A 14,564-nucleotide genomic window follows, 5' to 3' on the forward strand; every position below is an offset into this window, starting at 1 on the left:
AAGAGAGCCTAACACATTAGGACCAGAGTGCAAACACCCAGCCAGCCAATCCAGTAAGCAGGGCTTTCTTTCAATCACCAGTCTACAGGATGAGGAATAGTCTCGCTATAAAAGCAGAGCTAGCTCTGGGACAGGTTCCCTGTAAGAGCTGAACTGCCTGAAGAGCCTAAGAAGAGGTTGAGGAAGCTGATTGACACAAAGCATGCAATGGGGCTTTCATGGGTTTACATTTTTGTAATTCCACTTCCAAGGCTCTTCATGGTATATGTCCCTGTCCCCATGATCACAGGTGATTTGAATTAGTTTCTCAGCAAGTAACTGGTGGGGAAAGATAGGGTTGGCCATTATTGCTGTCCGTTTGCTATCAGATTCTAAGAAAGCTAGTGCTGGTTTGTCTCCAACCTGCATAGGGATTTTATAGTCTTCCTCTCCAGGCCCTTGTGCCAGCATCCCTGTTACGGTCACATCATCTCCCTTGGCCTCACCTAAGGGATACGTCTGGTGGGTTCCTGAAAATTATCTTTGCTGGGCCACATTAAACTGTTATCCATCAGTGAATCCTGCCAAAGCGCCAGACAGACATGTGTTATTTGGCATGCCTTACTGCAGGAGTAACATTTTGGAGGAGTTCTTTCTTTGATGGTGTATATGGGGCTCTTGTATCTGATGTTTTAAGGGGAAAGAGACTGCTAGGCTCAGGAGGGCCCCTGAAACGGGATCCAACTACTACGGAATCCAAGTCTTCCTTTTTTCCTCCATTAGGAAGTGACCTGAAGGTTGAAGTCACAGTTAGTGGTATTCTTTCAATCTAAGCCCTTGGTGGCCGCTTGATGTTTGGATAGCCTGTTCAAGGGGATTATAAAGGTACCTTATGTCCCTCTGGAATGAGGGAAAGGAATTTGTGATTTGCTCAAATACAAGACTCATCTTCACCTCTTCTGTTACTTTGCCCCATAGCCACTAATTTACTATATATTTTGTGTATAGGATAGCTGTTGTAGGGTTTTAGCAGACAGTAGAATACCCATTAACGTCTGCTGATACAATTCAAAGCTGCAGCACATCCAGTCCAGGAATTCCTTTTTGATGTCTGAGTATGCTGTTACTACTTGGTAGATGCCTGCTGATCGCCTGTTAACGGTGAAGCAACATACATTCCCCATTCATCTTGGGCCACCCTGCAGTTTTCCCAACCTGTTTAAAATGAATAAAAAAATGCCCTGGGTCTTCCCCTCTGAGGTACATTTTAAAATACCCCGGGGTTTATTGTAGGAATGTGCAAGGTTGAAGGCTGCTGTCTTGAACGCCTCCAACAGCTAATTTTGATGCGTCTCTGCATTTACCTGGTGCTCTACAAGTTGCATTAATATGTTTTCTAATGCCATCTCATGATGGGACTTGGCCAGTGATCGAAGTGTATGAAAAGAAGTAGTGGAACTATGTTCCCTGCTGGCCAGCCCACACTCGCCAGAAACCCCATTGCCATGTCCCCTCCCATGCACAATACAAATCCCCAAACATATTTGTCTCTGTTTAAGGCAAAGTTCAGTGCAGTGCACTGAAGTGCACATTTTAACTTCCTCTTACACGTTTATTTTAAAACAAAACCATTCTGGAACAGTTTCTTTTCAAAATAAAAGTATAGGAACGGTAAAACCTAATTTAAAAACGTAGAGGCGCACAGCTCCCAACTGCTCCTGCCCACTTTCACCACTGGACTTGTCCTCTTTCTCTTTTTGTATTGGAGTCTGATTCTAGAAGGATGACTCTTGGAAAGCCTCCTGTACCAATGCTGGGTGGGGTTCACAAAGAGGCTGAACAGAATCTCACGTTGATACTGTTTTTATTTGACACTAAAAGGTCCTCTTCTGGGTCAAACTCAAAGCATAAAATGTCGGGACCATCTCATCTCAACAGTTTCAACAGTTCAATGGTTTCTATATGTAGTTCACAAACAGTCATGGTATCTCCCTGTTACTCATATTATAAGGAACTCTCTCAGGGATTCCTCCAGCTGGATGCTAGTTGATGGTAGGATACAACCTCCTCTGATCCCCCTTTTAGCTACTGTAGATGTTGATATGTCTCTGGCATGTGCTGTGGATACCAGTGCATCTTTTCTTCAACCTTTAGACAGATCCAACTGGGTTTGCTGTATGAACCGCCTCTTCCAGATTCCTTCCCTCTATGCAACTTCTTCACTCCTTCTCTGGTCCGTGTGACAAATTCCTCTGCCTTGCTCTGGGACCTCCAGTGGGGTGACCAAGAGTGCTGGGAGTCTCCCCAAGGTAGAAGTGGATGGGCCAGTGAGTGGTATGGGTAGGACCCCCATGTCACCCCTTAGATCCTGTCTCAGGGCAATTGACAATCCCATTGCTGCCACACACACTTCTGCACCTTTAAGGAAATTGAGTAACGGTCGTTCCACAGGACTGGAAACATCTGTACGCTCTGCTCCCCTCATGTGGGTGTCCCATATAAGTCTACTGAGGGAAAGAGACAGACTTGAATTAGGATGGGTAACTAAGTACTCATCCAGGTAACCACTGCACAAGGCCTTGACTCTTATTCAGTTAAGAACAGATAGACTAAAGGAGTCCACCCTGGGGGCAGGATCCGGAGCCTCACATCAGAACTGGAAGCCATCACCAGGGGTGCAGCCCCAAAGCTAATGCTTATACCAGATGCCTAAAGACACACCTGAGTCCTCTTACGCAAGAGAGATGCTGGAAGGCAGATCAGGGTGTAGCAGGCAGAGAGGATCACTCAAAGGGACTGTTGAGGCAACCAATCGCAAGTCTCACAAAACTGTAAGCCATCCTCACGGTCTGATCCTGACAGCCAAACCCCATCCCAGCTAACACACCTGACTTACCTTTAATAGGAAAGAGGCTGAAAGGAGCAGTCATAGCGACATAAAAGCCCAAAGCCTAGTACGGCAGTGGCTGTGTTTAGATTAGGACCTGCAGATCAGCAAATTAAAAAAAGAGGTTGGTGGAGATATCAAGAGAGTGAGAAAGACCCAGGAGACTGAAGGAGAGTTATAAGAGGCTGGATGAGGCTAGGCAAGAGAGAACTTGGGTTGGATAAAGACCCAAGAGGCTGGAGATGCAGGAACCTGGGGGAGGCCATGTCAGGAGAAATCCTTTCTGGGTAAAGAACCCGGAGTCTGTCAGGGAGATCTAGACACCATTGAGCTAGAAAGTAGAAGGAAATAGTGCGGTGCCGAAAGGGGTGAAGAAGATGCCCTGAATGGTGAATATCCTGGGAGAGAGCTAGAAATCCTTGAATGAGAAAGTAGAGTGGTACCCAAAGTGGGTGAAGAAGGGGACATCGGAAGTAGCCAGGGGAAAGGCAGTGCACAAAGGGGTGAAGGACTAGAGGGTGAAAGTAGTAAGAAGCATGACGGTGCTCAGAGGAGTGAAGAAGGGTTGAAGGAATTGAAAGGGGCATGACATTTATTAAGGCTGAGAATAAAACAGCAGAGAAAAGCAAGCGCAGAGTGTAAAGAAGGTGGGAGAGAAAAGACACTTGGATAGTAGTGACAATATGGAGTAGATTGATGTTTGTAGGGAGGAGGTTGGTGACACAACAGAGAAGTTTAGTAATTGTGAGGAGATGATTTGCATACATGAGGAGGAGGTGGTAGAAAACCAGCAGATTGAAGAATATCAGGTGGTGCTAGATGAAATCCGGCAAATCTTAGAGGCATTTGCAGATGGGAAAGGCGGACAGAGGTGGTAGGGGAACATGAAGAGAAGATAGGAGAACCCAAAAGAGTGATTGGAGAAAGAATACACACATTAAGAGAATATACACTTGGTAGGGAGTTCTTGAACTTGCTTGGTGCTCTTTGGAGGGCCCTGTGTGTGTTTTACTTTGATTTCCATCTATATATTGGCTTAGTTGGTGGCCTTTTGGGGGATTTGTGTGTGTTTCCAATCCGTGTTTTGGCCTGCTTGGTGCTCTTTGGCGGGATCTGTGTGTGCCTTTACTTTGACTTCCAATCTGTGTTTTGAGCTGATTGTATTCTGTAGCTATCCTGCACAACAACCACTGGTTGGGCGTTCTAGTGCTTGCTTGGTGCTCTCTGGAGGGTTCTTTGTGTGTTTTCCTGTGATTTCCAATCATCAGTTTTCTGGCCTGGTTGGACCTTTGGAGGGATTTTGTGTGCTTACAATCCATTTTGTGGCCTGCTTGGTGCTATTTGGAGGGATCTGTGAGTAGTTTTACTTTGACTTCTAATCCATTGCTGGTCTGCGGCTAGATTTCCCTGTCTTTGTTTCGTAGTCCTTTGTTTGTTTCTGGCTTTCTTCCTTTCCCCACCCAACCCCTTAGCAATTGGCTAAGGCAGTCAGGTGTGCCTTTCCTTTTGTACTGTCAGCCTTCTCTGACTGCTTCCCTCTGCCTTCGCCCATTCACTTCATCCACTCTCTGACTCTCCCTCCCCACTCCCTCTGCCCACCCATTCGGTTTTCATTAGTCCATGTCCCCTCCACGTGACCAGAACAGTTGCATTTCAGAGGCCCTCCCAGAGCATCCTTGCTCGGGCAGCTGGCTAAGAGCCAGAGGCAAAGGGCAGCTCACCACTGGGCAGCTCCCATCTCCTGTTTGCCCCTGTTCGTCCCCTGGACACATGAAGGGACACCCTACAGCTACACCATGTAAGGTGGAGAGTACAGCCATTTCTCTTCTCTGGTAAAACCCTACCACTCCTACATTACTACCACCTACTCATGACATTATGTTGCCCTGCACTGTGCTCTTGGATTTGCATTTAAATGTGAAGGTTAGCATATTTATTGCATGTAGAAGAAATGTGAAGGCTAGCCTATGTTGTATTTTGTGGGTAGGCATTGTGTTGCACCTAGATGTATTTTGTGGGCGGGCATAGTGTTGCACTTAGATTTATTTTGGGGGCAGGAAATGTGTTGCATCTAGATGTATTTTCATAAATATACAATCTTTCCAGTGCATGGTATCTAGGTGGGTGTAGAATGTAGCTAGTGCAAAGATTCTAGGGGAACGTTGAATGTAGCTAAATCCCTGGGGCACTCATTAAGTCACATCCAGTGCTGTTAAACCTGTTGCACTCCATGCTTATGGAACTTTAGCCGAAGGTACAGCTGCAGACCGGCATACATCTGCCATCATACACCACTCAAAAAAGCTTTGCATAACACCTCTGCCATAAGAATGCAGATATTGTTCACGACAAACATTTGATATATAGCTGCACTCATAATAACTATTCCTCTCTCGCACAACCTCTCAAGACTGCCTCGCATCACCCATCTACATTTCGGCTTGACATGGGGGCTAGCAGGGACTTGACCACCCCTTCATATTTTCGGACTGGCCGTTATGCACACACGCATGCTGGCACTTTTGAATGTTGCCATACCTGGATTTCAGTGCCCCAAGGGCATTCAACCTACAGCGTGTTCGGACCATACCACTGACGAAAGGCACTATACAAATTATGATAAAATGCAATACAATATAGAGGAGATTGATGAGTACCAAGAGGAAGCTGAGAGATAGCATTATAGGGTGGCAGAACCAAGAGATAGACCAGGAAGCTTACAGTTATCATGGTTACCCCTAGGCAGGTGTTAGAGGCAAGAGCACATGAAAGAGTGTGTACCTCTGGTCAGCCCTACAGATAAGGAGTGTAGGCACATACTCCCAAAAAATAAAAATAGGGAATACAAATACTCCCACCAAGAATTGGGAAACGGACACATATGACATTGTTCCCCTGATGTCATCCACACAGCTCCATGGATATGTTTGGACCAGCAGGGCATTTAGTAACAGCGGAAGAAACTGTGCGATCGTAATAAGTAAACATGCATCTTTTAATCTGTATGCATAACCAGGTGCAAATAACTTATTACAAAAACATTTCTGTTTCCCAGTTAAAACATATTTCTACTTGCTTATACAATACTCCCATTGGGAATTGGACTTACATTTTTAATACATAAAAAATCACTTTGCTCCGAAATTTAAAAAAATTAGGGAGTAAAATACTCCGATCTCTGGTTCATAGATACAAAGGAGGGTATAGCGACTAAGACCCTGGAAGAAAGGGATAAGCAAGTATGGAAGACTTGGCCCCTAGGGAAACAAGACTACCCTCCTCTGTGACTCTGCCGCATGCAAGCAAACTATCTTCTCCACAAAGCCGAAATATCTAAGGAGCAGCTGGACAGCCTTCTGGAGCAGAAACTCTGGCTTTACCTCTCTTTCCTCTTCATTTGATTCAACGAGGGATGAGGGTCTAGATCTAAATATTTCGCTCGTCTCAGGAAAGGAACAGGTCAGATGGCGTGCCAATAGTTGATGTGTCTACATGAAGGTTGCTTGGGCAATAGACAGGGCCAGTGTTGCTCATCCACCAGATCATGGGATGCTTGGGCATCTTCCTTACAAGTGTCTGGAATGTTCAGTCTCCCCAGGAAATGGTCCCTTCTTTGGCTCAGTACACATTCTACAGGTCCTGTCCGATCCCACTGTTGACACTATTTGTCATGAGGCTGGAGGAACAGAACAAACATAAATATAAAGTATGAGGTTGATAGGGAAAAGTGGTGTGCAAAAAACAGAACAAGCCTACTTGGCAGTGTAGAGATTCTGAACCAACAAAAAAAGATCTTCATTAACCAAAGGATGGCTTAACTTGAAGAAATCTATGCCCAGGCTTTGTAGGGACAACCTGCAATATCACATGGGTGATTCTCCCAATCTTCCCAGCCCTGTTTCAGTATAGTCTTGTATCACTGGCGTGTGTTCCCCCAACTTAGTGTTTCTTACACATGAATCCTAGGGTCATTACGGGACGAGACAAACTACCACATGGCATAGGGGAATAACTAATCAACTAAAAGCAAGGAGATGATCCAGGAAAAGTGGCAAGATCAAGGGATGAAAGTCCTGTGCTAAGAGGACCCATTTTCCTCAGTCACAGTCCCTTTTCTAATCCATGCAGTTCAGGGTTGTCCACACAGAGAACGCATCTTCACATACAGGGGACAAAACTTCCAGTTGCAAGGTACTAGCCAGTCAATTCTATACATACACACAGTGCAACATTTCTTGCTTACCATGAGCCAAATATTAATAGCCAATGACTAGTGGCGAGTTCCCTGTCTAAGTACAATCAGTATGAGAGAGTTTTTATTTGCCCCAGCACACGTCTTTTCTTGGGTTTGATGGGTGACCCCAACAACGAGTTGTTCTCTGGACTCAGTATCTGTAAAGCACTTTAATAGAGGCAAGCCTTTGTAACAACTCCCTCTTGCCCTAGAAGCCTCCTTATGCTCTTACCCGAGCAAGACCTGGTAGCAGCCCCTCTTGCACTTACTATGCCACACTCTCGAGCCCACCGCAGGCTGTCCTTAGGCTGTCAAGATTTCCAAACTTGTTTTTTTGGCTCTGGTGACTTTTCACCTAGCACCAGTATCTGGGCTACAGCAAGCTCCTCTCTGACTCTTCCTCTTATTTAGCTGGCTCCTTAGAGCTTTTGGGTCAAGGCTCCCAGCAGTCACCTTACTCTGGCCTTTCCTACAAGTCTAAAATCATTACAATGTGTCATATTTGTCTAAGTCCACTCCTGTTCAATTGGCTCTTCTAAAATACAAGTATCAGGTTTTCTAATTGCTCTATTCGGCTGGTGCCCCAACCCCCATGGCTACAGGGCTGAAGTAGCTTGTCCAACATCCTGGTATCAGTCAACACCATTACGGTGGCCTGGACCATCCTATGTTCTTGCTCCACAGTCTGTCAGTGCATTATGTGGCTTTCTACTAGTATATCTGCATGGTGCACACATGATTTGTTGGTGTGCTTTCCATTACTGCATATGGATTTTCATCAGGCCCCATTCTACGGTCCAGTTTGGGGCTTTCACACCGGATGTCTGGCTAGTTTGGGAATAACACTATGCTTTTGGACTCACCAACATAGCCCCAAGTGAGCATTAGTCTTGGGCACTTTCTTTCCCTATAGATGAAATACATTTGCTGGTGGGACATTCAGGAGGCCTTTCTTTGGTGCAGTGGCTTGTTATGAATCTTAAGGAGTCATCACTAAACCCCAGCCTAAAATCTACTCCCATGTGGCTAGGGGAGGGCAGTCGCTGCATGACCCTAACCCTGGTGGAGATATTATGAGGGTGGATCACATGGTAGGAGATGGCTATTGGGGGGAATTGGTGACTCCAACAGGAGAGACTCCATATTCATTACATTCCTGTGAAGAAGACCCTCTTATTCCAGAGTTCCGGATGGCATGTTGTCATTATTCAGAACCCTTCATTTGAAAAATCCTGAAACCCCTTCTTGTCAAGCATTACAGACAGAATACTATTCACTCTTCGTGTGTACATATTGCCTCTAAAACACATTTAACATTTACTGTTTATGATGGTTATTATTTAAACAAAGGTGTCAAGCAATATAACTTAAAATGGTTTAAAATGAAAGTAACATCAAGTTCAATGTGCTGTCTAGTTGTTAGGCTCACAATCAGCTGAGCTGGACATTTAGACCTGAAGATCAACTGTAAACAGAGAGAGGTGAGGAGAGCTGCAGAGAAAGTGAAGCAGAAAGCAGACCCAACAGCAGAACCAGACACACACAGACAAGCCATGCTGGAAGAACCACATGCTTAAAGGCAACCGCCTGGAAACGTACCTTACTGGAGGAGTGGGAATCTGTTAAAAACACAGCGGGTGCCCTGCAGGGACCACTGGAAGACAGACAGCCGCTGTGAGAACTTAGAAGACACGTGTTAGGACTGATTTTCTATACTTTGATCGTGTGGACAGATGTCTAGGAGGCCAACCTGTTTTGTGACAGTAACAATTCTGGAAAGCTGTAGCCAAACCAGTTTCGGTAGCAGTGACAGGCGGTCTAGGCTAAGTTCTTCAGTGGTGGGGAGCTTGTAAAGGGTCCACAATTAGGTCATAATGGGAGTCACAGATTACACTTAGACAGGATGTATAAAAATAAAGTTATGTATTTATGGGCAAAACACACTATAGAAAGATGACTACCAGCAGGTAGACTTATCACACAACACTATCCAACTAAATACATATATACATTCACTTTGGTTTAGGGCATAATACACATCAGAAACTCCTGAAAAGGAAAGGTTAGACATAAAATCATGCACTTATGGTCCACAGAGATGATCCCTAACTAAAATTGCTCTGCCCTAAGTTGCCTGGGGCCTTTTGCCCAATAGTTCAGGTTACACTTCCACAGAAGGTAGGAAGCAGGAACAAATGCAAGCAGGGTCTCTAGGGTCCAGTGAAGGGTTCTTAGGGTTAGGGTTCAAGTTAGACTAAGACCCAAAAGTATCCCCAACAGTCAGATGTCTTGCACAAGTAAGCAATGGCAAAGCCAACAGTGTTAGAAATAAGCTTTATTATAAGCCCATAGACGTATAATGGGAGAATAGGGGTAGGTTAGAAGCTCTGTAACTTACCCCGTACTCTGATTCTTCCCAAGACTTGTCAGAACAAAGGAAGATGGTCCGAAGTTGCTTTTATCACCGAAACTCACAGGCCTTGATTCCCAGGGGTTGCAGGTTTGAGCTGATCTCCAGTTGGTGTCTTTTACTGTTGCAAGGACTCTCGGTTGAAGAATGAGGAAAAACTCGATGTAGCATCCCTCTCAGGACTGGACTCGGGTCAGGTAAGCTATTTTGGATGGTGGTCACTGCAGCAGGGTGATGCAGAAAGACTCAGAAGCTGCGTTCGGACTTTCCCTCCTTTCTCGGATCTCCTCGAAATTTTGTAGCCGGTCGTCACACAGGGCCAGCTGCGGATCCCCCAAGTTTCAGGCTACAGCACTGTAGCCCAAAAATAAAGTTAGTCAGCTACACAACAGTTCCAAGTCACTTCCGAAGGCTTCCTTTGGCAGGGCACCAAGCAGATGTCGGGAATGTGTGCTCCTTCCACGCCAATGGTTGTAGCTCCTTTGCAGGACTACTAAAGATCACAAGAAAGACAGGACTCCTCCAGGACAGCAGCAGATGTTGGTTGACAGGCCTCTTTCAGTCAAGTTTCAGGTTTCTTTGCGGGTTTCACAGCTGGACAGGATACTTGGCTCCTTCAGGGTTCTCAAGGATCTCTGAAGAATGGGTGCAGGGGTCCTCTTCTTAACTTACAAGCCAGGTAAGAACTGCTGCCCTGACTAGCCAATAGCAGGACTAGCCCACACACACACCCCAGCAGTGGTCCAATCAGGACCACTGGCGGGAACATTCATGCAAACCACTCAGACACACTGAAACCAGTTTGTGGATTGGAGTCAGACCGACCCAGCCCACATCCTGTCAGCAAACACACACAACCCTCCAGTAGCCCGCCAAAAGCTCCTGCTTTCCCAGGCACTGGAAGTCCTTATAAGGAGTTTCCTGGCCTCTCAGCCCAGGAAAATGTCTAAAGAACAAGATGGCAAAAGGACAAGTGAAAAATCTTGTGGCATGGCCATGTTTGACCAATAGCCACAGTTAGTAGCCAAACGTGGCATACGAAGGAAAAGCTAAAACAAAAATCCCCCAAAAAGTGGGGAAAAGTCACTGCTGCCACCTGCCTATCCTTTTAGCACACCTAGAGTAACAAAAATCCTCTGAGTGTTAGTCTAGGGCAAAACAAAAATGCACCCCTTTGTACTGCAGCTTCGTTTTTACAAGTGATACAAAAGTAACCAAAAGTAGTACCACAGTAACACGACTAAGGGAAACAAAGTTTCCCAGTACTGACAGCCTGATGGACATATCAGTTTTCTCATAACATATGAGCAAATGTCAAGGCTTCACTGCACTGTGAAAAGTACAGGTCAGATTCAAAAATAAAATCAAAAGGTTTGGTAGTTCCATAAAGATGGAAGAAAATGTGCAGTAAAGAGAAATCTTTCCTAAAAACGCAGTCCTGTGGTGTTCCCTTAGTTCCATCGGCAAGTAGTTGGGAAGCCGACGCGGGGACCGAACGAGAGTCTGCGTGACAGGGGAAGCCTGACTAGAGATAAACCTTTGCCCTGCTACATGTTACACCGGTGAGTCGGCCCAGAGAAGTTGGGGGTCCCAGGACGTGGCAGCAACTCATGAACACTTGAGTAATTATTTTAAATACCGATCAAATGGAGCTAAAAGGCAAATGTCAATTTGAGGAAACTTGGAACATGCATTGCCACAAGCTAAAATACACTAATGAAGGAATTAAAAGGCAAACGCTGTGCAAATCGCATTATATGAAATATCAATTTGGGGAAACTTGAAACAGGTATTGCCAAATGCCAAGAGATACTAAGAAAGTTGTTGACAGACTGAACTTGACCAAACCCCTACATATGGGATGTCAATACGGGGAAGTTGGAACAAGTAGCACATGAAGTCAATGAGGTATAAACAGTGAAGAAGTGCACCTGTGTTATACCTGGAAGGAAAGTGAACATTGTAGGAAGACTTGGTGAAAGATACACATCAGGCAGTGAACACTTTTTGGAAGGAGATACCTGGCAGAAGAGTACACTAGGGGATCTGCAAGAACCAGAAGGGGGGATTCCAGGCAAGGGAGTAGACCAGGTAATTCATAAGGTAGATGAACAAAAGGGACACATTGAAAGATACCTGGTAGGGGAGTACACCAGGATATCTAAAGATTCAGTTGAGAAATTCCTGCCAGGAGAGTATACCTCAAAATCATTCTTGGAGCAGTTGTGTGAAAGAGAAACTTTGTCATCTGAAGCAGTTGTTGAAATTAAACATTTTGCCATCTCATACTATCCTCCAAATAGTGTTGTGGAAAAAGATATTTTCTTTGCCACCCTGAGGAAAGTATCATTATGTGAATGAGACATTTTATTGACCTTAACAGACCATTGTTTGAACAGAGTCCTTTCAACATTTTGCCTGAATCAGTTCAGGGGAAGGGAGCTAACCCTTGGATACAAGGTTTTTTTTTTTCTTGGAATTACACATTTGGATTTTTACACACTTTTGTTGAATTGGAAACAGAGAAATTTACCTTGCACCTTTTGATTGTGTATGTTAGTGTGATGGTCAGATACATCCTGGCCACAAGGTCAGCTTGCTTTAGTTTTAGATTCATAAGCAGGAACGGTCTCTTTAGGATAGGGTAATGTTCAAAACATTACAACGTTGTGTCTGCATCTCATTTCTGACTCCTCACAGACTGCATGGTGCATGGTGCATGGTACATAATGGTGCACCTTATCAGAGAATGGGGGTCTCTGGCTGATTCCTCATATACTAACAGCAGGAGTTGCATCACTTAGCTGATATGATATGATGGGTTATTTATGACGTGCTTAATACCCAGGGGTTTCTAAGCGCGGACCCGGGGATCGAACTTGTGCTGCAAGGTGTCGTCTTGCTTCCAAGGCGAGCATGTTGCTACTGAGCTATCCTCCCGAGACAGTTGACTTCCCCTGTCCCACATAGTCCCCAGTTCTCATAAATGGTTACTCCAAATGTGACTTAGTGACAGTATATTTACTCGTATTATTTCAATCTTTAACTTTTTAAAATATATGTATATGTTAAAAGTGTTGTTTATGTATGAGCAATGGTATTAGATGGTCATTGATAACACTTGCTAAATATATTTTACATTCTGAATTGTACTTATTTTCAAATGATATATATTTTTCAGGTGTACCAGCCAGTCTTGAAAAGATACTCAGAGCTTGAACGAAAGGTTATTTCGGATGCATTTGAAACTCCCTAAAGGCACAGAAACAGCAAAGAAGATTTTCATTTAATTGTAAAATTGTCCAAAACCTAATCCTTTTTGCACTAGAAGTTCATACCAAGCAAAAAAACTGTTGTGTAAAAATGAATTTTCCCTACTTGTAAGGTGCAATTTTTTAGTTAATTGAATTGTTAATCTTAACTTTAGGAATGTCCTTGCATGTACTAAATATTTTGTAAATGCCCTTATTAAATATACCTTGTTATACTTAATTGAGTCTTCTTTTCCTCGCTTGGGATACCATGCTGCCTGCATGGTTTTAAAGCAGATACTTGTGAAGAAATACTGTTGTTAACACACCAGGATGCATCATACTTCTTTTTTTAAATAAATGGTGTCATAACATCTGCTTAACAAATTCAAAAAGAGGAGGAAGCATGGCTTTATGGACCAGGGGATTGTCCCATGTAGGGACTGGAGAATGGATCCTTGGATGACAATACATGCATGAGGCTAGTTCCTCTACAGGGGATAGCAATACTCAATACGCTAGCAAAGCCCTATAAGGAGCAAACTGAGCCCTCAGGGAAGACGCAGCTTAACCCAACCTAAATCTGTAGCCGAGTTACAAAAGCACTTGGACGGGTTTGCATGAGAAGGTGTTTAGGTAGGCCTTCCAACACCAGGAGGAACATTATTTCTTTCCAGCATAAGCACAAGATGCAGGTGTGAAGGGCTTGCAAAACCCCTGGAACCCTGATGCCCAACCCAGAGAGAAGCCCTCCTTTCCCAAACATAACCTCTCAAAAGCAAGGCTGTAGCGATATATTGGGGAACACCCTTAACATGGGGAGTTCCTTACCCCCCAAATTAAGGTAACACACAACACATCTGTTACCTCGATTTTTTCAAGGTAGCCCTGTTGAGGACTCATCTAGAGCCATGTAGATCCCTCCTCCTGTGTCACATTGAGCGAAGAACAAGGCCGGGGTACAGAAGGAATATGTATTTATTAAATAATAGGTTCCTTGAATATTTGCACCAAATGATTACACACGCCACCTTCTCTGTGGCAGAAAACAAAGCTTCAATACAAAACACGCTTTTGTGGGTCTCAGGTACCTGGAACACAGGCCAAAAAAACAGCACAAACCTCTTGTCCCACAAACCCCTTTATGTCAAAATTTAAACAATACCCTGCTGCATTACCAGATCCTGCGCATTAGCTTTTCTTGATAAGGTTTAAACATTTTCTGTTTTTGAAAGCAATCTCACACATGCAGCGCTTTGTATATTTGGTTTCCCTGTACACTCTAAATTGCTAGCAGTTTTGAATCACAACTGACATTTGATACCATTTTGGATTGATAGCACCCTTCTTCCTTTTTCACCCAGAAAGCAAAACAAACTCTTCTATCAGGGTCACTTTCTCACTGTCAGCAAAGATTGTGCATTTTTCATTTAGGAATTACTCTTGGTTTTATTTAACACACAACTTCTCTACCTGACATCAAACAGCCCAACTTCAGTTGCATTCAGCACCCTTCTGCTTAAAGGCCAGCTCTGGAGAGTGATGACAGTTAGGAATTTTGTTTTTAGGCAAGGACACCCCTTTCCATTAGGGAAGTCTGGGGCTGACAAGATAAAATAGAGGTTCCCAATTACTTTTACATGACTATAACTTGAATTAACGCCAAGAAAGAGGGCAGAGATTTTGAACTCCCCGAGCTCCCCTGCCGTCAATCTATATTGGAGTTAATTAAAGTATTATTCAGTAAAATATGCTAAGGGTCTACTCAGTTTGCCCTCCCACCCACTATTAAGTGGAAGATAT

General features: G+C 44.2%; 1 protein-coding gene across 4 annotated transcripts in view; it reads left to right on the top strand.

Annotated features, from left to right (window-relative positions):
• The window catches only part of XYLB (xylulokinase), a 1,749,028-nt gene extending 1,736,031 nt beyond the window's left edge, over positions 1 to 12,997 (top strand). For all 4 annotated transcript variants that reach the window (XM_069647728.1, XM_069647731.1, XM_069647730.1 and 1 more), the window contains one exon: positions 12,692 to 12,997. In XM_069647728.1, the coding sequence (XP_069503829.1) occupies positions 12,692 to 12,766 (75 nt within the window). In that variant the 3' untranslated portion in view covers positions 12,767 to 12,997. The remainder of the gene's footprint in view (positions 1 to 12,691) is intronic.
• The last annotated feature ends 1,567 nt before the right edge of the window (positions 12,998 to 14,564 follow it).

The sequence above is a fragment of the Ambystoma mexicanum genome, chromosome 2q (assembly GCF_040938575.1).
Source record: "Ambystoma mexicanum isolate Mex_15411 chromosome 2q, UKY_AmexF1_1, whole genome shotgun sequence".
NCBI classification, from domain to species: Eukaryota; Metazoa; Chordata; class Amphibia; order Caudata; family Ambystomatidae; genus Ambystoma; species Ambystoma mexicanum.